At 45.9% G+C, this 22,322-nt stretch overlaps 1 protein-coding gene across 1 annotated transcript in view; it reads left to right on the top strand.

Moving 5' to 3' along the window:
- Positions 1-22,322, top strand: part of LOC311226119 (uncharacterized protein) — a gene marked incomplete at its 3' end in the record, with an annotated part of 63,908 nt that overhangs the window by 1,492 nt on the left and 40,094 nt on the right. The window contains exon 2 of the mRNA XM_084311494.1: positions 5,693-5,737. Coding sequence (XP_084167620.1) covers positions 5,693-5,737 — 45 coding nt within the window. The remainder of the gene's footprint in view (positions 1-5,692; positions 5,738-22,322) is intronic.

The raw sequence follows: 22,322 nt of genomic DNA, 5'->3' as shown, positions 1-22,322 counted from the left end.
AGACAGTGACCATAATGAGTCATGCATGAGACATAGATACACACACATGTATGACACACACACACACACACACACACACACACACACACACACACACACACACACACGTATGCACACACACACACACACACTAACACATTCACAACAGAGCATGCTCATGTCGTATACACATGGCACAGACGAGAGTGTGAGTGAGACTCGAGATGAAAGAGAAAATAACATGAACAGAGACCCTGGAAGAGTATAGTTATTACCACTCTGAAAATGGGAGTTACGGAAGGGTGAGGAGGAGGAGAGGAGAGGATAGTAAAAAGAAAGTCTAGCTGGATCATGTGCAGCTGTGATTGTTTAGTTATGACTCACCAACCAGCCTCTACCTGACACAATCACTCTATCCTTGTGTGTGTATGTGTGTGTGAGAGAGAGAGAGAGAGAGAGAGAGAGAGAGAGAGAGAGAGAGAGAGAGACACACTATAAGTGAGAATATAGCTTCACTGAATCACATGTTACTGCAAGAGGCAGGGGACAGCGGATGTCATTCTTGAGCTATTTTGGGGTGGGTGTGTGTATCTCTGTGTGTGTGTATCCGTGTGTGTGTGTGTGCAGGTCTTTGTATGTGGTAGATGTGGAAGAGTTGAGTTATATATATCATCTAGAATAGGAAGCGGTACTGTCATTTAGCACAACTGAAAAGTCATCTTTGTCTTACAGATGTGCTTGTATGTATGTGTGTGCGCGCGTGTGTGTTTGCATGTATGTGTGTGTGTCTGCGCGTGTGCCGGGTATATACGTGTAGAGCGCTGCATCTTTACGCCAAGTCGAGGCCTACAAATCCACAAAGAATTTATTGCACGGAGCAAGTTGCACGCTTACTTAAAATGCATTATGAATTGAAGATGGGGGACCCTGATGTAAACAAGACGAAAGTCTTTCTCTGGTCTGCATTCCCTTAACAATTGTGTGTATTGAGCTGTACTGTACTGTACCCATTCTGCAATCTGTTAATACAATTTTCATTCAATCAATCACTGCGCAGATTTATTGATTGAAGGAACATTTTATTAACAGATTGCAGAATGGGTACAGTACAGTACGGCTCAATACTAGGGATGCCCCGATCGATCGGCCACCGATCGTTATCGGCCGATAATCAGTATAAATATGCGATCGGTGATCGGTGATAATGCTTTATTTTCGCAGATCGTCAAAACAGATCTCACTCGCTGAGTTCTGTCTCAGACACCGGGAGGCGTGAATATTTTAGGCAACCAACTTGTGTAAAGCGTTTCTCTGATTGGCCAATACGCCCATGTGACCACGGCAGCGCGAGAGAGCGGCAGCGCGGAAATAGGCTGTCTATTGCCTCGCGCTGCAGCGCGGAAATAGGCTGTCTATTGCCATTCTCTAAGTCAAACTCTAACCTTAACCAGCTCCTTAACTGCGCCTAAACTTAACCCTTCTAACCTTAAGCAACTCCGAAACAATGCCTAACCTTAACCAACTCCGAAACAATGCCTAAACTTAACCGGCGAAATGAATGCACGTTAAAAAATATTGCCATTCTCTAAGTCAAACTCTAACCTTAACCAGCTCCTTAACAGCGCCTAAACTTAACCCTTCTAACCTTAAGCAACTCCGAAACAATGCCTAACCTTAACCAACTCCGAAACAATGCCTAAACTTAACCGGCGAAATGAAACGGCGAAAGAATGCGAATGCACGTAAAAAAAAAAAAAAAAAAAATTGAAGGGAATCGAACTCGCCAGCAACGAGCCGTAGGATCCACAGCCATGCAGTCTTGCAAATTGAGCTATTTCTGGATACTGAATAAGGGGCGGTTACTGGCATATAATGAGCTCCGCTCTGCCGCGTCGCCGCGGGGGCGTGGCGAGACGCATGTTGGGCGTGGTTAGACACAAGTTGGTTGCCTTTAATATTTAGGCCACCGGGAGCTGCACACAGTGCTGCGCGTCTGCTCCTCCTCCAGCCCTCCCGCACGCATGTAAACACGAGTCTAGTCTAGTGGGACGGGACCTCCATGAGCTAACGTTAGCTACCGTTACAAAATGACCCAGTCAACTATTCACTTTTAGTTTAATACATGATGAGGCATTGTCTAACTGAACGGTATCTAGCCGGCTAGCTACTGATAGCTCCTGATATCAACAAATGCTCCAGCAATAGTCTAGTTATCTAGTACTAGTGTATGATACCTCTGTTAGCTCACGTTAGCTTAGCTCACTGTTCAAAACGAAATGTAAATAGTTCACTGAGGCGTTGTCTTAACGTTATATATCCGGCTAGCAGTAGCTACAGACAGCTCCTGATATCAATGTCTTATAACACTCATTCGATGCATATTCGAAGCCCGGCTTGCGTCGCAGTCACTAACGGGGATAGCTGAGGGAGTAGGTGTTCTTTGAGAGTGTTTTTGAAGGTGGGTAGTGATTTACATTCCTTTACAGCTTTGGGTAGGGCGTTCCACATTGTTGTGGCATAATTGCGAAACGTGTTTAGTCCCTTGTTTGAGCCGAATCTGGGTTTTACATGATTTGTGGAGCTCCCTCTGGTGTTGTGATCGTGGTATTCACTGACCTTTGGGAAGTATTTTGACATGTACATGGGTACCTTGGTCGTGTAGTGTATCTTGTAGACCAGGCCCATTGCAAGTTGCTGTACTCTGTCGTCTACTCTAAGCCATCCTAGGTTGGCAAAGTGTGCAGGGGTGAGGTGGGTTCTAGGAGTCAGGTCAAGCAGTAGTCTGACTAGTTTGTTTTGAGATGTTTGTAATTTGGTTTTTAGTGCCTTTGAGGTGCTTTGGTACCATGAGGTGCAAGCATAGTCGTAGTACCCTTGAATGAGTGCTCCTGCCAGAGTCTTCAGGGTATTCTTGTTTACCAGGGAGGAGATCCGGTACAAGAATCGAGTTCGTTGATTGACTTTTTTTATTACATTGGATGCCATTTTGTCACAGGAAAGATTAGCCTCTAGGATGGAACCCAGGTAGGTAATTTCATCTTTCCTTGTGACAATATTGTCACCCACTGTAACTGAGAAGCCGTCTGTTTTGCTGAGTTTGTTATTTGAACCGAAGAGAATGGACTCTGTTTTGCCCATGTGTAATGATAGTTTGTTGTCGGCGAGCCATATGCAGATTTTGCCTAGTTCTAGGGATGCCCCGATCGATCGGCCACCGATCGTTATCGGCCGATAATTAGTATAAATATGCGATCGGGGAATTCCGATAATTAGTCATATTCGCCGATCGCGGAAACTGATCAAGTGGATATCTCACTCGCTTGTCTCAGACGCACAGGACCTGCAAACTGCTCCTCCTCCCTAGCCCCGCCCGTACCCGTGTAGAGTTTGTAAACACGGAGGCGGACCTCCTCTGCTGAGTCTAGATAGTGCATTCGACCTGAGCTAACGTTAGCTGCCTAGCTATCGTTACTGTTTAAACAAAATTACCCAGTCAACTATTCACTTTTAGTAGGCATTGTCTAACGGTATTTAGCCGGCTAGCTACTGATAGCTCCGGATATCAACAAATGCCCCAGAAGTCTAGTGGTCCATGTTGATATCTCCGTTAGCTTGCGTTAGCTGACGTTAGTTCACCGTTCAAAACGAAATGTCCGATTGAACTAAATAGTTGTCTTAACGTCATCTAGCCGGCTAGCAGTAGCTACAGATAGCTCCTGATATCAATGTCTTATATCAATGTCTTATCAATGTCTTATAACATCTAGTCGGCCAGCTACCGATAGCTCCTGACATCAACAAACGCTCCACAAAGTCTAGTAGAGACGTGTATGCTACCCGTTAGCTCACGTTAGCGCAAGTTAGTTCACCGTTCAAAACGAAATGTCCCATTGAACTAAATAATTTTAATCAAAAACTATCGGTATCGGATCGGTATCGGCCGATATGGCTCACGACGATCGGTGATCGGTATCGGTGGCAAAAAACGTGATCGGGGCATCCCTACCTAGTTCCGAGCTGAGGGTTTTTTCAACCTGTAACTTGTTCTTGTCAGAGACCAGCAGGGCTGAGTCGTCCGCAAACAGGAACAAGTTGCAGTCACAAGCTGACGACATGTCATTTGCATAAATTAGGAACAGTAGTGGTCCTAGTATGCTTCCTTGTGGAACACCACAGTTCACTGTGAGGGGGGGGGATAGGGTACCATTTACCTCCACCATCTGTTCTCTCCCCTCCAGGTAGGATTGTATCCAGCTCACTGATAAACTATCAAAACCAATTGCTTTTAGCTTGTCAATCAGAATGGTGTGATTGACAGTGTCGAAGGCCTTTTGTAGGTCTAGCATGACCATGCCGCAGTATTTGCCCGCGTCCACCTCTTGCTTGATGTGGTCGTTCAAATAGAGAAGGCATGTGTCAGTGGAGTGGGATGTTCTGAAGCCAGATTGGAATTCGTAGATTAGATTTTTATCCGTAAGGTACTTTTCGACCTGTTCGTATACTATTTTTTCCATGACTTTCGAGCTGGAGGTAAGGATAGAAACAGGGCGGTAGTTGCCTGGGTCTAATTTGCTGCCCTTTTTGTGCAGGGGTGTTACTCTCGCTATTTTGAAGTCCTTGGGGACGTGTCCCTGTTTTATGGAGAGGTTTATATGTGTGTGATGACTGGGGTGATGGCGGCTGCTGAGTCTCTGAGGAATTTGGAGGGGATGTTGTCATGGCCAGTGGCCTTGTTCGGTTGGAGGGCGCTCAGTTTATTGAGTACCTCATCTGTAGTTACCATTTCCAGTTTGAAATCGTCTTTGTGGACGCCTAGGTTCTTGTAGTATGCTACTATGTGTTCTACCCCATACTGCCCTGAGTGGGAGGGTAGTTTGTTTACCAGTGTTGTGGCTATGTTTGTGAAGAAAGTGTTTAAGTAATTGGCTACATCCAGTTTGTCTGTGATGAGCGTGTTGTCCGTCTTTATGTTTATGTTTGAGAACCTGGTTTTAAGTTTTTTACTGCAGCCTAGTTGATTATTGAGTAATTTCCAAAGTTCACGTGGTTTATTTTTGTTTTCCTCAGTTTTGTCATTGATGAAATTTTTTTTTGCAGTTTTTATCATGGAGTTTACGTGATACACACAGACAGTGGAGATAGCGAGCATTTTGACTTGTTGCGTGGTGGCGTTGTCTCGCAGATAATACAACTACAAGTCTAATTATATAATATATATATTTTATATAAAAAAAAAAAAAATTATATAATTTTATTTTTTTTATTAATCAAAAACGATCGGTATCGGATCGGTATCGGCCGATATGGCTCAAGACGATCGGTGATCGGTATTGGTGGTAAAAAACGTGATCGGGGCATCCCTACTCAATACACACAATTGTTAAGGGGATGCAGACCAGAGAAAGACTTTCGTCTTGTTTACATCAGGGTCCCCCATTTTCAATTCATAATGAATTGTAAGTAAGGGTGCAACTTGCTCCGTGCAATCCATTCTTTGTGGATCTAGCCCACAGGATACATATTGTGTTGTAACGCAGCCTGAAGCAGAGCTGTTGGCGTGTCTTTCCCCAGTGTTGCCGTCTGGCTGGTCTCTGGCCTCCCGTGTCTCTGTATTATGTAACATGCTGTCTGTGGTTTATAAATCACCGCGCTAGAAACTCTTGGTGTCATTCTCTTGGCTTGATCCGCCGTCTTTGTCCCCCTCTTCCCACAGGTCACAGGAAGTCGACATAACAGCTGTGCCAAAGACGCTCTAGGGGTAAGAGACGGCTAACTTTGACACTTGATCACAAACCACTGCACTGTTTTACAACTATACCGGTACCTGGGAATCGATACCAAAAAAACAAACAAAAAATGTATTTCACTAGTCCAATAATTTCAACGTTGTTATTTATTTCGAACATTTCGTTATTTATTGTTGTAACACACCACACAAACTAAAAACTCAGACAAAACTAAACTGATCTGCCCAGAGTATTTCTCCGCTGAGAGAGTTTCCAGGCTTAGTTTAACTGCTTCGAGACCAGCCTTGTTAACGTCAGCAGCTCACGTTAGTTAAAGGAACACGGCAACATTTTGGGAAATTAGCTTATCGTCTTCTCCAGAGAGAGACAAGAAGATAGATACCAGTTTCCTCTCCTAGGCATTGTCCAACTAACACCTCTCCCGAAGGCTAACCGGCACTGTCCGCTTCCATTCATTGTGCTAAGCTAGGCTAACGTGCAGCCAGATAGCTTTCTACTGAACGCGCAGAGAGGAAACTGGTATCTATCTTATTGTCTCTCTCTGGAGAAGACGGTAAGCTAATTTCCCAAAATGTTGGTGTGTTCCTTTAAGGTTTTACCATGACGTGGGCAAACAGGAATGGCGAGGATGCAACGCATGTTAGACGCATTGGACCCGTTGCTCGTGGAGTTTTCACTGCACATAGAAACAGCGCAACTCCTCCCGCGTGGAGCCGGCTCGCACACGTTTACAGGGCGATAACGTGAACGTTTGAACACACTGACTGACCATGTTATTCACCATTTCCCCCAATTTTCTATCTTGATTTCAGGGCAATTTCTTTTACCTCCATTATCCTAATTTCAGGGGCATTTTCTTTCTTTGTTTATTTATTGATTTTTCTTCATTTTTCTTTTTTTATAATTTTTTTTTTACAATTGCTTGGGGCGGCTAGGTGGTGTAGTGGGCAAGGCACTCGCCACCAACACAGGAGACGCTGGGTTCGAGCCCAGCTCTCGGCGTTGCTACCAGCTTGGCTGGTCGCTCATACTAACACAATTGGCAGTGTTAGGGGTGGGAAAGCTAGTGGGTGGGTCCTGGTCGTTGTAAACAGCGACTCCTACAGTTCGGTCGGGGCGCCTGCACAGCGAGGGAAGGATCTTGAGGGAGGTAGTGTGACCTTCCACACGTTACACTCTCCCAGTGAGAGTCTGCACTGCCAGGCTGGCTGCCGGCTGGCTGCACATGTGTCGGAGGAAAGCATGTGATAGTCTCCGGCCTCCCGGTCCAACAGTAGGGGGGGGGTGCGCAACAACCAGGAAGGGGGTTGGGAATTGGCACAACGACTAATAGTGGGATGGGAGAAAAATAAAAAAATAAAAATAAAAAGATAAAAAGACAATTGCTGACTTATCGCAACGTACAAAACAAACCCTGTGACACACAATCCTGTACTCTCCACGCAAGGATGCAAACTAAAAACAAACACATCAAATAGAGCGGTAGTCCACACCGTGCAGAAGAGGATTAGAACATTAGACCTGTTCTTCATGTCTCCGACATGTAATCACTGCAACAACCTTTGAGCTTCTTGCAATCGACCGACAGTGAATGGATGATGATTGATGATGAAGGATGATGATGACTGAGGTGAGATCAAGGCTGGTGTGGCACGTATGCAGCAGGGTGACATCGACCCGAGGTTGTTGATACCAAGGTTGTGGTCGTATAGAGACATGGGCTGTGCTCGTTTTATTTACCTAAACCAGTTATTCAAAAATATACATATCGATACTGAATATTTAAAACGGTTTTGATACTCATTTCCCGAAATACAGATACTTTCTGCAGTATCGATACCAGCTGGCTTGCTCGCAGTGTTCTACCGGCAGTTGTTGACACGCTGTTCAGAGCACGCTTGCCCCTCCGCCTCCTCCAGCCCTCCCCCTCACAGAGTCGTCTTCAGTTTGTAAACAAACATTTTAGCTCCGAATATGGCCAGTGCAGAGCCTCCGCAACTTGTGCTTGTGGATAAAGAAAACAGCAGAAGTGCTGTTTGGAAGTACTTCGGGTTTGAAGTAAACGACGAAGGAAAAGCTAAAGCGTTGTTACAGAGCAGTGCCAACGATACAGCTATTAGCTAACGTTAGCTTATGCTAGCTAGCTGGCCACCTTTATAATTACTTCATGGAAACGGAGTAACGTTAAGTAGAGTTCATACTAACTACACTAGTACACGTATGAACTCGACATAACGTTACCCCGTTTCGGGAAAAGCTAAAGATGCCACAATGCTATTTGCAAGCGTTGTTACAGAGCAGTGCCAACGATAGCTATTAGCTAACGTTGGCTTATGCTAGCTAGCTGGCCACCTTTATAATTACTTCATGGAAACGGAGTAACGTTAAGTCGAGTTCATACTAACTGTCCTGTAAGGGTTTGGCCCGTGTTGCTACACGGACACATTTGTATGTTGCACGTTAGTTCCTGACTGACCTAGAATTAAAGAGTCAACGTGATCACATCTCTCCGTCTATTATTATCTGTGAACTAAAGGTATAAGGTTTACACAACATGGTGTCAGAAGTGGGATCACTTAGTAAGAAGACGAACTATACAAAATAAAAATAAAAAAGAGAGACGACGACGAAATGGGAGATGAAGCAGCCCCGTTGCCGTCGCTGCCACAGTTGGCTCCGCCAGGCAGGTTTGACTTCAATAACATTAACGAATGGCCGAGATGGATGAAGCGGTTTGAACGCTATAGAATAGCGTCTGGTTTGGATAAACAGTCAGAAGAATTCCAGGTAAATGCCTTCATGTATGCGGCGGGAGACGATGCCGAAGATATATTAAGTGTTTTGCCGCTCACAGAGGAACGAAAAAAGAAATACAAAGACGTCACGGATGCGTTCAACGCACATTGCGTCAGTAAGAGGAACGTCATATTTGAAAGAGCATGTTTCAACAGAAGGAACCAAGAACCGGGTGAGAATGTTGAATCCTTTATCACTGCTGTACACACACTGGCTGAACATTGTCAATATGGAACCCTAAGAGAAGATTTGATACGGGACAGGATTGTAGTAGGCATAAGAGATGCCAAGCTATCAGAAAACCTGCAAATGGATGCAGATTTAACTCTGGAAAAGGCAATGACTAAAGTGAAGCAGAGTGCAGCAATAAAGAAACAACAGCCCGTCTTAAGAGGCACTGAGCAGCAGGCAGCTGCACAAGTGGAGGCCATACAAAAAAATAGATGGCAGAAAGCACAGCAATACAGAACTGACACACAGTCTCCTGGATGTGGCAGATGTGGAAATGTAAAAAGACACATGTGGAAAGAATGCCCTGCCCGGGATGCTGAGTGTAGAGTGTGTCATAAAAAAGGACACTTTGCAAAGACATGCAGAACAGGAAAAGGGGTCCATGACATCACACTGGCACACACAGAGACTTCTCAAGATGAAGAGGAGGACTTTGCGTTCCTGAACGTAGTGAACCTAGAGGAACCTGAAGATGAATGGCTGGAACTGTTAGAGTTGAATGGACAGGAGGCCATATTCAAGCTGGATACAGGGGCCCAGGTCACAGCGGTGCCGAGCAGCATGCACTCAGTTGAAAAACATGGAAATCTACAGCCACCACAAAAAGTACTGTATGGACCAGGAAAATACAAGTTAAATACAAAAGGCTGCTTCAGTGGTGAGCTAACCATTAGAAAGAGAACAACAGCACAAATAATCTATGTTGTGGAAGAACTAACCAGGCCCCTCCTAGGCCTTCCTGCAATAGAGGCGCTTGGACTCATAAAGCGGCTGCACACAGTCGCAGCCCAGCAAGAGGATGTCAAGGTTCAATACCCCAAAGTATTCTCAGGCTTAGGGAAGCTAAAGGAGCCCTACAAAATTGAGCTAGAGCCCGATGCTGTCCCATACGCCCTGTCAACTCCACGTCGTGTGCCCTTGCCCCTACGAGAGACAGTGAGAGCAGAACTGGAGCGCATGGAGAAGATGGGGGTGATTTCCAAAGTGACACGACCCACACCGTGGTGCGCAGGCATAGTCGTGGTTCCCAAGCCGACTAAAGGAAAAATACGGCTGTGTGTAGATATGACACCTTTGAACAAATATGTCAGAAGAGAGAGACTCATCCTCCCAGCGGTGGATGAGACACTTGCCATGCTTGAAGGGGCGAAGATATTCACAAAGTTGGATGCTACTGCTGGCTTCTGGCAAATCCCGCTGGCAGAGGAAAGCAAGCTACTCACAACCTTCATCACACCGTTCGGGCGGTATGCATTCAATCGCCTCCCGTTTGGGATTTCATCGGCCCCAGAGCATTTTCAACGCCGTATGTCACAGATGATAGAAGGCTGCACAGGTGTCCAGTGTCATGCTGATGACATACTGGTGTACGGAAAGGACATACAGGAGCATAATGAGAGATTTCACAGGGTCCTAAAGAAGGCCTGACACTGAACAGTGAAAAATGTGAGTTTGCAAAAAACAGCATAATGTTTCTGGGTCACCGCATCACAGCAGACGGGGTGGCCCCGGATCCAGCTAAGGTCAGAGCAATCTTGGAGATGCCTGACCCTACCGACGTCGAAGGAGTGAAAAGACTGATGGGGATGGCCCAATATATAGGCAAGTTCTTACCTCATCTGGCCTCGTACACTCGCCCAATCAAAGACCTGTTGTGCGGGAAGAATGAATGGGTCTGGGAGGCCCCAGAAAAAGAAGCTTTTCAGAGACTGAAAGCGGAGTTAATTTCCCTGCGGGTGTTAGCCCCGTACTCACCTACAGCAGAGACGTGCGTATCAGCCGATGCCTCGTCCTACGGTATCGGAGGCGTTCTGACGCAACAACAGACAGATGGGATATGGAAGCCGGTCGTGTTCATCTCTAGGAGCCTGTCAAGCCCAGAGAAGAATTACGCCCAGATAGAAAAGAAGGCGTTGGCAGCCACATGGGCATGTGAGCGGTTGTCATCCTACCTTCTGGGGGTCAGATTCAGGCTGGAAACTGATCATAAGCCACTAGTGCCATTGCTGAGTAACAAAGCACTAGATGAGCTCCCACCCAGAGTTCTGAGGTTTCGGCTGAGACTGATGAGATTCACATACGATATTGTACATGTGCCCGGTAAGTGCTTGATAACAGCAGACACATTGTCGAGAGCTCCTGTCAAGCACACGCTCACACAAGAAGAAATGGACAGGGAAACAGAAGTCAAAGTGTTCGTGGATGCAGTTGTGCAAAGCCTCCCAGCCACGGAAGTTAGGCTGAGGAGCATACAGGAGAAACAGTGGGTTGACCCTGTCTGTGCAAAGCTCATCAGATACTGTAAGACAGGTTGGCCTGAGAAGCATGACCTTCCACCGGAGTTGGGGACATACTGGCCAGAAAGAGAGAACCTCACACTGGCTGGTGAGCTACTGCTGCGTGGTCAGAGGATCGTGATTCCCCAATGCATCAGACAGGAGGTGCTTAATGACCTGCACGCTGGACATCAAGGAGTTGTCAAGTGCAGAGCAAGAGCACGCCAGTCAGTCTGGTGGCCCGGACTGTCGGTATACATCAATCAGCTGGTGGAAAAGTGTGACACATGTTCACAACACAGGGCAGAACGCAGAGAGCCCTTGGTCCCCACACCAGTGCAAGAAAGGCCCTGGCAGCGGGTCGCTACTGACTTGTTTTTCTGGGAGAAGAAGACGTATATGGTGATTGTGGACTTTTTCTCGCAATATATAGAAGTTGCCCATCTTAAGGTAGCTTCGGCGGAGACAGTCGTGGCGGCGCTGAAAGACGTGTTCAGCCGTCACGGGACACCACAGACCCTGGTTTCGGACAATGGGCCCCAATACAGTGGGTTACCCTTCCAGAGCTTTGCGGGTGAGTATGGTTTCACCCATGTGACTAGCAGTCCACGGTATCCGCAGGCAAACGGAGAGGCTGAGCGGGCCGTGGCTACAGTGAAGGGGCTGTGGAAAGGAGGAGGCGACAAGGCAAAGGCGCTGTTGGCATACCGCGCCACGCCCCTGGAGAGCGGTTATTCCCCTGCACAGCTCCTCATGGGGAGACAGATTCGCTCCAACATACCACAACTACCAAAGACTCTACTCCCTCGCTGGCCAAACATCAGAGACTTCAGGAAGTCGGAGATGCAGGCAAAAGAGGATCAACAACGTCGCTACAATCTGCGTCACGGAGCCCGTCCCTTACCTACGCTGCAGTGTGGCCAAAATGTGTGGCTCCCCAAAGAGAACAGAGGAGGGACTGTCATACAGCAGGCGACAACGCCCAGGTCATACATCGTACAGACGGACGAAGGACAGTTGAGAAGAAACCGTGCTCACCTGCGCACTCTTCAGCAACCTGCTCCACAGGCAACAACACCTGAGATACCTGAGCCTAATGTGGAACAAGATAACTCAGAGACACACCCATACCAGCCAGCTCAAAGTGCCAGTGACATTAGAAATGACAGACATTCTGATAACACCAAAGTTCCCTATGTGACCTCCTCTGGCAGAGTGTCACGTCCTCCAGTTAGATTGGATGAATGACTGTTTGAAAAAAAAAAAAAAAAAAAAAAGAGAGAGGAAAGATGATGTGATTTGCATCTGTTCATAATCTCAGTAAGAGATGCAAGACAAGAGTCTTGGTGAGATTATTGTTTGAAAATGTTATGCAAATATTGGATGCCTATTGTAGTGTAATACTTGAAAATATGATGTTTTGTTATTAAGGGAATGGGAGATGTTTCTTACTAAAAGGGGAAGATGTCCTGTAAGGGTTTGGCCCGTGTTGCTACACGGACACATTTGTATGTTGCACGTTAGTTCCTGACTGACCTAGAATTAAAGAGTCAACGTGATCACATCTCTCCGTCTATTATTATCTGTGAACTAAAGGTATAAGGTTTACACAACACTAACTACACTAGTACACCGTACACGTATGAACTCGACATAACGTTACCCCGTTTCCATGAAGTGTTTAAATTAGTGCTGTCAGGCGATTAAAAAAATTAATATAATTAATTACAGGATTTGTAATTAATTAATCTAATTAATCGCATTTTAATCGCATTACCATTTTATGCCTCATATTCTATATTCTATAATCATATTTCAAATTGCATGTGTCCGGATGGCAGAATTCAGTACTGTATCTACAAAACCTTCTGTTTAATCATCTTCCATCTATTAATTTGCTTAGATTTTTCAGGTCTGGTCAATTTGAGCATGGTGTTATTCACAGTCAAAGATAAAAAAATAAAATGTATTGATATTCTCATTTGGTTCATTACAATTTACTCAAAATAAAATGTTCATTCAATGAATCACCGCGCAGATTGATTGATTGAATGAAAATGTTATTAACAGATTGCAGAATGGGTACAATACAGTACGGCTCAATACACACAATTGTTAAGGGGATGCAGACCAGAGAAAGACTTTCGTCTTGTTTACATCAGGGTCCCCCATTTTCAATTCATAATGAATTGTAAGTAAGGGTGCAACTTGCACCGTGCAATCCATTCTTTGTGAATCTAGCCCACAGTATTTCTGGCACTGGGAATACATTCCCTGAGATTCATATATGTCCCTAGAATCAGATACCAAGAAAATGCAAATGGACCATATTAAAAAAAAATCTGTAAATGTGTATTCTACATGCTTATGGAATGAATGAGATACAAAAAAAATATTATTATTAAAAAAAAAAAAAAAAAAAAAACGTTTTTTTCTAATTAAATTTGAGTTAATTTTCATAACGCGATTATTTGCTGTGTAATTAATTAATCTAATTAACGCGATAAGCTGACAGCCCTAGTTTAAATAGCAGCAATCTTGTTGAAAATGTAACGTTAATAAATACTCCGAGTCCGAGCATAGCTCCGGAGAAATCTCTCTCTCTCTCTCTCTCTCTCTCTCTCTCTCTCTCTCTCTCTCTCTCTCTCTCTCTCTCTCTCTCTCTCTCTCTCTCTCTCTCTCTCTCTCCGTCATGAAAATTGTTGTAGTTGTTGTTTTAACCAAAGCAGCAGCACTATTGCATAACTGAGTCATGTTTGCTATGTATTTCTTTCTTTAGGGGAGTTTGTTTCACAGTTTTAGCATGATGTTTTATAGATGTCTAGGTTAAACAGGTTTTTGTTTTTAAGAGGGGTTGGATTTATATTAGATAATTTAGTTATTTTTAAATGTCTGATCTAAAGATAAACAAATGGTTTTAAAAGTGTTATATTTATCTTCTCTTATAGTACCAGAGAGAAGCTGAGGAGAATCAACCAGCAACAAAAGCAAAATTTGTAAAAAAAAAAAATATATATATATATATATATATATATATATATTTTCTTTGGTATCAAAAATATCGATACTTTTCAATGTATCGTATCGAAGTCGAAATTCCAGTATCGTGACAACACTAGTAGATAGTAAGCGTTTAGGAAGTCACTTGAATACTCAAGACCCCCCCACCCCCACCCAAGATATGATCTTTGTCAAATCACCCTGTCAAACTAATATGCTCATCAAAACAGAGTATACTATGAGTATACTACGATCATATACCATATTTGCATGATCAAAATAGCAATGAGCTAATCTTTTGTAACCTACTTTGTGGTATTTGAAATTATGTGCTCTAAGCATAGGTAGAGTTTGGCCAGGTTGGAGTATGGATGTCATGTTGTGGCCACCTTATTATAGTGAGTCATACACCGACATGCTAGAACTCTTTCTGAAACCTCACTGTCCAAACTCTGGAAATAAATAGCTCTGATCAAGAAGAAACATGCGTCATGAGAGATGACTCACATTCATGACATCAATCCCTGCTCTGCGGCTACCCAAACATTCAATATTTTGATTACTGAACTTCAGAAATCATTGGATATGAGAAAAACATCCTGACAAAGCTCCATGTTGTCAGACACTGCTCAATGGGTTGTCTTTCAGATTCAGATTCAGATTCAGAGTTTTATTTGCCACATGGAAGTAATATAAATCATACAGTTCTCATACAAACATATAAATCCAGTTCTACCATGGGCAAAAGGAGCAGGAAGAAGAAAAAATCTTATAATTACCTGCCCCCCTATTCCTGAACTAAACACAAACACTTGATGATCGGTGTACCAAATTTACAAGAAATAATAATTTATACAATATACAAAGAAACAAACAATTCACAGATTAAACAAGAAAAAAGGGAAAGAAAGAAAAGAAAAGATCTCACTATTCAGATTCAGATTTGATAATGACTAAATATTTTATTTTTATAATTATTTTTGAATTGACAAATAGTATTACACCCCTTGAGATCGCTATGGAGAGAATTCCACAATTTCACACCAATAACTGAAGGACACATCTGTTTATGTGGTACGTGCAAACTGATGTTTAAAATAAAATGTCACTTTCTAAATAAAAAATATTTTGTAACCTTTCTTGCAGTATCTTATATCTTGCCCTAAACATAATTAACACTATTTCAAACTTAACCATGTCTTCAAGTTAAATTATTCTAGATTTAATAAATAATCTGTTTGTGTGTTCTGTATCGTTAGTGGCTTAGCTTGGCATCGCCTTCTGCACTATCTCGCGTACGTGCACGCGTACTGAATAAACCACAAATGTACCTCTAATACCAGTATTAGTCTGACCACACCCCTCATCAGCTTACCTTCATAAGCAGGTGTGTGGTCACCTGCTCTCCTCCTTCTCGCTTTCACCACAAGGAAGAGGTGCCTCGGTAGATCCCCACACTTGACACCATGATGGAAGAAATTGGATTAGGAACAGCTTGGGAAACAAGGATACGTTGACATCATATCTTTATTTTCTCTCTCACTATTTTCGAGAAAATACGGCGATATTGTCTTCGTACTGGAGTGTCTAGAAGATGATGATCATTCTACAAACCCTCCACCGGTTTTCGTATTGGGAGCACGCCGCTGCATGCTTCTCAACTGCAGTTCCTTGCTGTGTTTGTTGGGGTGAAACCTGTCAGGCCACAGCTGAACTGTCGGACATGCCGCTGTTGTGAGGAGCGGTGCGTTCCAGGTTGGGTGAGTAGTGTTTGCTGGCGGGCTCCACTTGTCTGTTAGTGCTATGGGGGCTACTAGACAAAGTTTATGGAAACCGGCCCCAGGCTAGGGTCCTTTGTTTAGCCGTCTAGGCGACAGAAGGCCTTGGTCTGGCGACCATTATAGTTTTAACTAGTGGGCCGCGACCATTGACACTGGTGATCCCTGTGTGTTCTGGACGAGTGGATTCTCTCTGTCACCGTGTTAAGACCCCATCTTTCATATCCAAATGAGAGTATTCCTTCACGAGGGGATATGTGCATGTAATGTGCGATAGCGGCAGATTCATGTTCAAAGTCAGCTATACAGGCCAGTTGGTACTGTGCTGATTCCGCCGGACGTGTTAATGTCACCGTTGTGAAGCGGTGTTGACGTCTTGTTTTCTCTTTTCTCTTAAAAAGTGAGGAGGGTTCGGAACGGCGGCCTGTCTGGGTGAGTGTTATGTCATTGTTTACATGTTCATAGCTTACGGTTAGCCGGTCGGTGGCCTGGCGCGGGGTAGCTGGGCTTCTCGCGCGCCGCCGGGAGCTCGCTCCTGATCGCGTGCGTCGTAGATCGGCGTCTCGCGAGCGGAAGCGATAGCACCCGAACGGTTGGAGCAGCCGTTAGCTTGATGCTATTCTGTTGAACGTGCTTTGATTTTTAACATGTTTTACACTCTTGACCACGACGTCATCCTTGACAGGGGATGTTCGTCAACCCTGCCTGAGCCTAGACGGGGATTGCGTCAACAAAGAGGGCTGTGTTCTACGACTTGTGACTGCACTTCGCTGATCTGCGTTCCGGGCAGGTACGGGGTTGGCCAGACCCTCATAACACGTCTTCTGGTTTTACCTTGCTAAATGTATTGTGAATGACGGTGTTTTTTCCCAAAACGTGTGTTGTTGCAATGCATTTGAGATACGTTGCGGGTTGTGTGTGAGCTGTTTTTGTCACTGGCAGTAGCTTCTCCGTGCAGGTCGTGATGTATTGATCTGGTTGTTGTGTGAGAAACATCATGGTGTTTATGTGTACCGTGTACTCACTACTAAGGCAACTAACCTATGAAGCTATGCTTGGTGACGAGTGAGTAAAAGAATGTTCTTTCTCAGACTGTAATGACAATGGACAGTGAGTTCACACATTAACAGGTTTTCCTGTTTTAACTGGCCGTATTGAGGGTAAAATAGGAGGATTGTGTTTTTCCCCCCCCGGTTCCCTGGGGACTTTATCACCTCCTATCAGACATGTTGTGCATTAATTGTGTCTTTTGTGTGGTAGGGATACGATGTAACTCTCAGCTTGATTGCTGAGGTTGTGCTAAATCTGCTGGAGAAACTTATTTCCTAAAGGGAAATTGGTCTGGTTGCTGTCATGTGTGCTTAGCAAGGCCTGTGGTCGATACTAATCAAGAATGATGTATTCTCTCATTGTGATGATGATGGGTTGTGTGTGTCATGTGACCTACAACTGGGTTGTACTGGCCACAGAAGCACATGTGTATGTTGGACCGGGGTTCTTAGAGCCCTCTCTATTCTGTGTTTTTCCTTAGTAAAAATCAGATAGCAGGTTAGCTCGTGCGCTGTGTGGAGCTGTGAAACGCTTCATAGAGCTGACTATGACTGTGTCATATTCTCTTTTTGTCGTTACGTCGTATCATGGGTGTGGGGTCGTAAAGGGGTGAACTGGTAACCTTTTCCTCTCCCCATTGTTCTGTCGGTCAGGGGTACACCCCCTGTCCTTCAAGGTTCCCGTCACGTGGCGGTTCGGCACGTTACGGGGGGGGGGGGGGGGGGGGGGGGGGAGGGAGTTCCTGGTCCCACGGCCTGGTATATTGGGCGTGTGCACCGCAGGAATTCCCCCGCCATAGAGTACGTCACCGTGCGCGTCTCTGTTGGTAGGACTTCCGTGTGCTGTTCAGGTCCATGTGATGGATCTGTTTTCAGGGGGGGTGGTCAGGGCTCCTCCTCACCAAGCGCCTACTCAGGCCTTCTGTGAGTTCGGACTCCTTCTTCCATGTGATCCATGTGAGGAAGCCTCCATCAGAGTACAGAGCCTTCCTCCTCAGATTGTCAAAGTGAGTGGACCCTCTAGAAGGGTCCTTTTCTATTGTATGTATATTCGATTCAATTCGTTTATTGAGTGTGTATGGGTTCGGTGCCTCTTCCCCGGAGGCCCTAAAACCAGTTTTTTACATGGCTCAAGGTGCAATATATTCTTTTCAATCTGTACAGCTCGCGTGGGAAGTCTCTCTGGGGATCCCCGTCTCTTTCCTATGGGAGGGTGGTGGGATGTAAAAATGTGAACATTTTTTACCCCGGCTGTGTAGACTGGGATACATACTGTTGATGCTTCCTTCTTTCTATTCCAGAAGTGTTGGAGTTAGGGAGTGTCACACCCCTCTTGTCGTTCCCCTGGGCGCCTTGGGGATTCAATGACAGGTCTAAATAGCCTGTTCATTGATGGGGGTGTGTCCCGACGCACGTATAGTGCTAGCTCGCTGTAAACAGGCGATTGACTGGCACGCCTTAGTTGCTTGTGGTTGAAACAGCGTTTTTATAAAGCAACTGAGATGGGGGTTTTTCCTCTTCCGGCGACCACATCCCATGACCTGGGTGGGTTGTCGACGGATCCTCGTTCATGTCTGGGGGATGATGACGGGATGGATCTGAACATATGTAGTGGGGTCTCACGCCCTTGGGGTGGGCCACCAGGCGCGGTTCGTCCCGACGTCTGGGTGGCGCCTTCTTTTCATGTTAAGATCAACACGCATATCTGCCCTTCTCCTGGAGTAGGCATGTCGGCGTGGTTAGGGCACGGGACTGGTTCTGGTCACGCTGGTCCAGATCAGTTGAACCCGTTGTCCGCCGGGGATGCAGATCTGCTGTTCTGGTACCCTGAGGGACTTGGGCTTTTTTCAGGGGGAAAAATGCCAGGTCGGTCTGGGTGTCACAGGGTTAAGCGCTATGGAGACCCTGGTTGGGTATGTTTTTACTCAGCACTGTCGTCATGGCTTACAGCCATGCCATTCTGTACGCGCTCGATCTCGTCGGATCTCGGCCGCTACACAGGTTGGTCCTGGTTAGTACTTGGTTGGGAGACCGCCGGGGAATACCAGGTACGGTGTGCTTAGGGGCTGGTTCTCCATTGTTTTTCGCTCCTCTCTCACGCATGGCGAAGAGGGGCCTGTGGGGGTGGTTTTTTGACCTCCTCTGGTGACCCTGTGCTTCCCGTACCGCCAGGCCCGGTCCGAAGTGATGTTTGCGACCCGTAGGCCTGGGTTAACCCTTTTTGGAAACTGAAACACTTGTACTGCGGTATAGCCGGTGTATACCCGCAGGTGTGTTTTGGAGTTTTTTCTTGAGCCACCACCGCATTGGGTAACACCGAGGTGGTTGATTCCCTGGTGTGTTGGAGCAGTGTCAACTCCCGGGTTCACCGGTTGAGGGTGCCCCTGCACGTTCATGACGTCTGCCAATCGTGTCAGCCTTCTCTGCCTCGACCCCTCTGGGTGGGGGTTGTTAAATGGAGGCTTGGTCATGCAACACCGCCAGCTTACGCTCCTTCCGCCGGGGCGGCTGTGTTCAGCTGTCCCCTCTGGCGCCTGTCTCGTCCGCAGTCTCCAGGCTAGGGTTAACAGCCTGTTGCCTGGTTTTTCCCCGGTGCGCTGCCTGCTTCCGTTGGTTAACCTTTTTTGTGTGCTTACGGCCATGCTGACTGCCTTTTCTGCAGGGTCAGTGTGCCAGGCGGTGTACTATTGGGGGGACGGGGCCCGCTCGGCTTACTGGCCTGGTTGGTTCCGCCTGGGAATACCAGGTGCAGTAACTGAGGGGCCTTTGTCCGAATACGCTGGCGATGTGGGGGGCGGGGCACTACGTGCCCACCTGGTGGGGTCTTGATGCTGGCATCATGGACTTCTCCGGGCCCCCATTCCAGGGAGTCCAGTCCTTTTGGTGGGTCTGGGTCTTCCTTCGTGCTCCGCTGCTACGGCCTTGCCACGGGGTTGGGTTTGCCCTTGACCCCGTGATTCTGGGGGCAGTAACGAGGTTGTTCCTCCGTTCGTTCCCGGGTGGCATGCGGGTTGTGCGTGTGTGTAGTCGTGGGTCAAGCCACGGTCTGCTCACCCTGTGCGTTGAGTTGCTTGAGTGCCTCTTCGCACGGTCGGGTCCGTCGCCCTCCCGTGACGTCCCTAATAGGGGGGCTACCCTCCATTAGGGGGGGTCGGGGGGGCTCGGCCCTCCCTGTTCTGATGGTTTTGGGGGGCTGTCAGCGGGGTGTATTTGTCAGCCAAGTGGCTCCGCTTGGCCTCCCTTGTGCAGAAGGCGATGCCAAGCTAAGCCACTAACGATACAGAACGTTAGGTTATGACTATAACCAAGTTCTGTTAGTTAGGGGCGATGCTTGGCATCGGACGCCGCTGCAGCCCTTGTCCTCACCTTGTGGTGAAAGCTTGGGAAGGAGGAGAGCAGGTGACCACACACCTGCTTATGAAGGTAAGCTGATGAGGGGTGTGGTCAGACTAATACTGGTATTAGAGGTACATTTGTGGTTTATTCAGTACGCGTGCACGTACGCGAGATAGTGCAGAAGGCGATGCCAAGCATCGCCCCTAACTAACAGAACTTGGTTATAGTCATAACCTAACGTTCTCGATAATTCACTTTATGTGTGATTCTTACAGCCCTCTTCTGTAGTATATATAATGGTTTTATATTAGTCTCATAAGTATTCCGTGAAAAAAGTAGTAGAACGCGCTCACTAGACTTGACACTGGGTGCTGTAACCTCTGATATCATACATAAAAATAGGGAAACAATGTCCAGGCACGCACTCCAGGTTTTTCCAAATTTATTGGCAGCCTGTAATCATGATGTTTCGGTGTGAACACACCTTCTTCATAATGGCTTGCATCTTAAGTATTCCCCCATACTTCAACACAATAACTAAGTGGTAAAGTGATTAGCAGCTGTGTTGAGGCACTACTGCGACAGGTGTCATTCATGCTAGCAAGAACCTGCGCTTCCTCTCCTGGGCTGAAACCTGTTCCTTGACCCGGTTTCAAACCACCAGTGCTGTGCTTGCCAGCAACAACTGCTGCAGCGCTGCCAATCAAAATTGTGTGCTTGTTTTGGACAAAGGGTATTTCTGAGGAGGAGTGAGCTTAACAGACTGCTCCAAGTCCATTACACTACTGAACTGAACTGAACTGAACTGAACTGAACTGAACAATGTTGTTCAAGGTCACAAGACAGGTTTTAGCGATATACATGTTTAGTAATAATAAGTGATTTAGTGATATACTGTCTTACTTACTTACTTACGCCTATCGCTCCTTTTGGGGGAGCATAGGCCGTCGACAACAGTTCGCCAGGGTCCTCTGTCCTGTGCTTTGCTTTCCAGCTGTTTCCATGTCAGTCCGCTCTGTGTGATGTCTGTCTCCAAGTCCCTGCGCCAGGTGTTCTTGGGCCGGCCTCTCTTCCTTTTGCCTTGGGGGTTCCATCTAAGGGCCTGTCTGGTGGTGCTGGTGTTTGGTTTGCGTAGTGTGCGGCCGATCCATCCCCACTTTCTTCTCTTGATTTGTCCTTCCACTGGTTGTTCGCCCGTTCTCTGCCAGAGATCATTGTTACTGATAGTATCTGGCCAGTGGATGTTCAGGATCCGCCTCAGGCATCTGTTGATGAATGACTGCACTCTAGTCATTGTGATCTTGGTTGTCCTCCACGTCTCTGATCCGTATAGGAGTACTGGCTTGATGTTGGATTTGAAGAGTCTGATCTTTGTCTGCTGACTGATTACCTTGGAGCTCCAGATGTTCTTTAGTTGGATGTATGAGGCCCTTACCTTGCTGATTCTTGCTCTGACATCTGCCTCCGTGCCACCCTTCTTGTCTATGATGCTACCTAGGTAGGTGAAGGATTCTACTTCCTCAAGTGCTGTTCCCTCCAGGTTTACTGGGTCTTTGTTGTTTGATATACTGTACATGTTTAGTAATAATAAGTGATTTAGTGATATACATGCCTAATAACAACAAGTGGTTTAGTGATATACATGTCTAATAATAACAATAAGTGATTCAGAGATATACATGTATTGTCTAATAATAACAATAAGTGATTTAGTGATATACATGTCTAGTAATAATATGTGATTTAGTGATATACATGTCTAGTAATAATAATAAGTGATTTAGTGATATACATGTCACAAGGTTGGTACTGGGCTGCTCACTAAGGTCTAATGTGAGCCGTATGCATGCCCGCCTCTCTTGGCTTAACGTTGAAAATAGATTGTCTTTTTAATATACTTGTGCTGTTCAAGTTGGTCATGAGCAGTAAAACTCCAGTTTTTATACATACCGGTAATCAGATTGTTTTTAGTAATACTGTGCACGAGCATTACACTAGAGGTTCCAGTAGTGGGCAGCTTGAATGGCCAGGTCCTAGAACCAGTGCTTTGGGGAGATCTTTTATTTTTAGAGCATTAACTCTTTGGAATGGCCTGCCTCGGAACCTCTGCTGCATTTACAGTAGATTCAC

The sequence above is a fragment of the Notolepis coatsorum genome (genome assembly GCF_963971535.1).
Source record: "Notolepis coatsorum genome assembly, chromosome: 3".
NCBI lineage: Eukaryota > Metazoa > Chordata > Actinopteri > Aulopiformes > Paralepididae > Notolepis > Notolepis coatsorum.
This window is presented reverse-complemented; position numbering and strand designations above follow the sequence as displayed.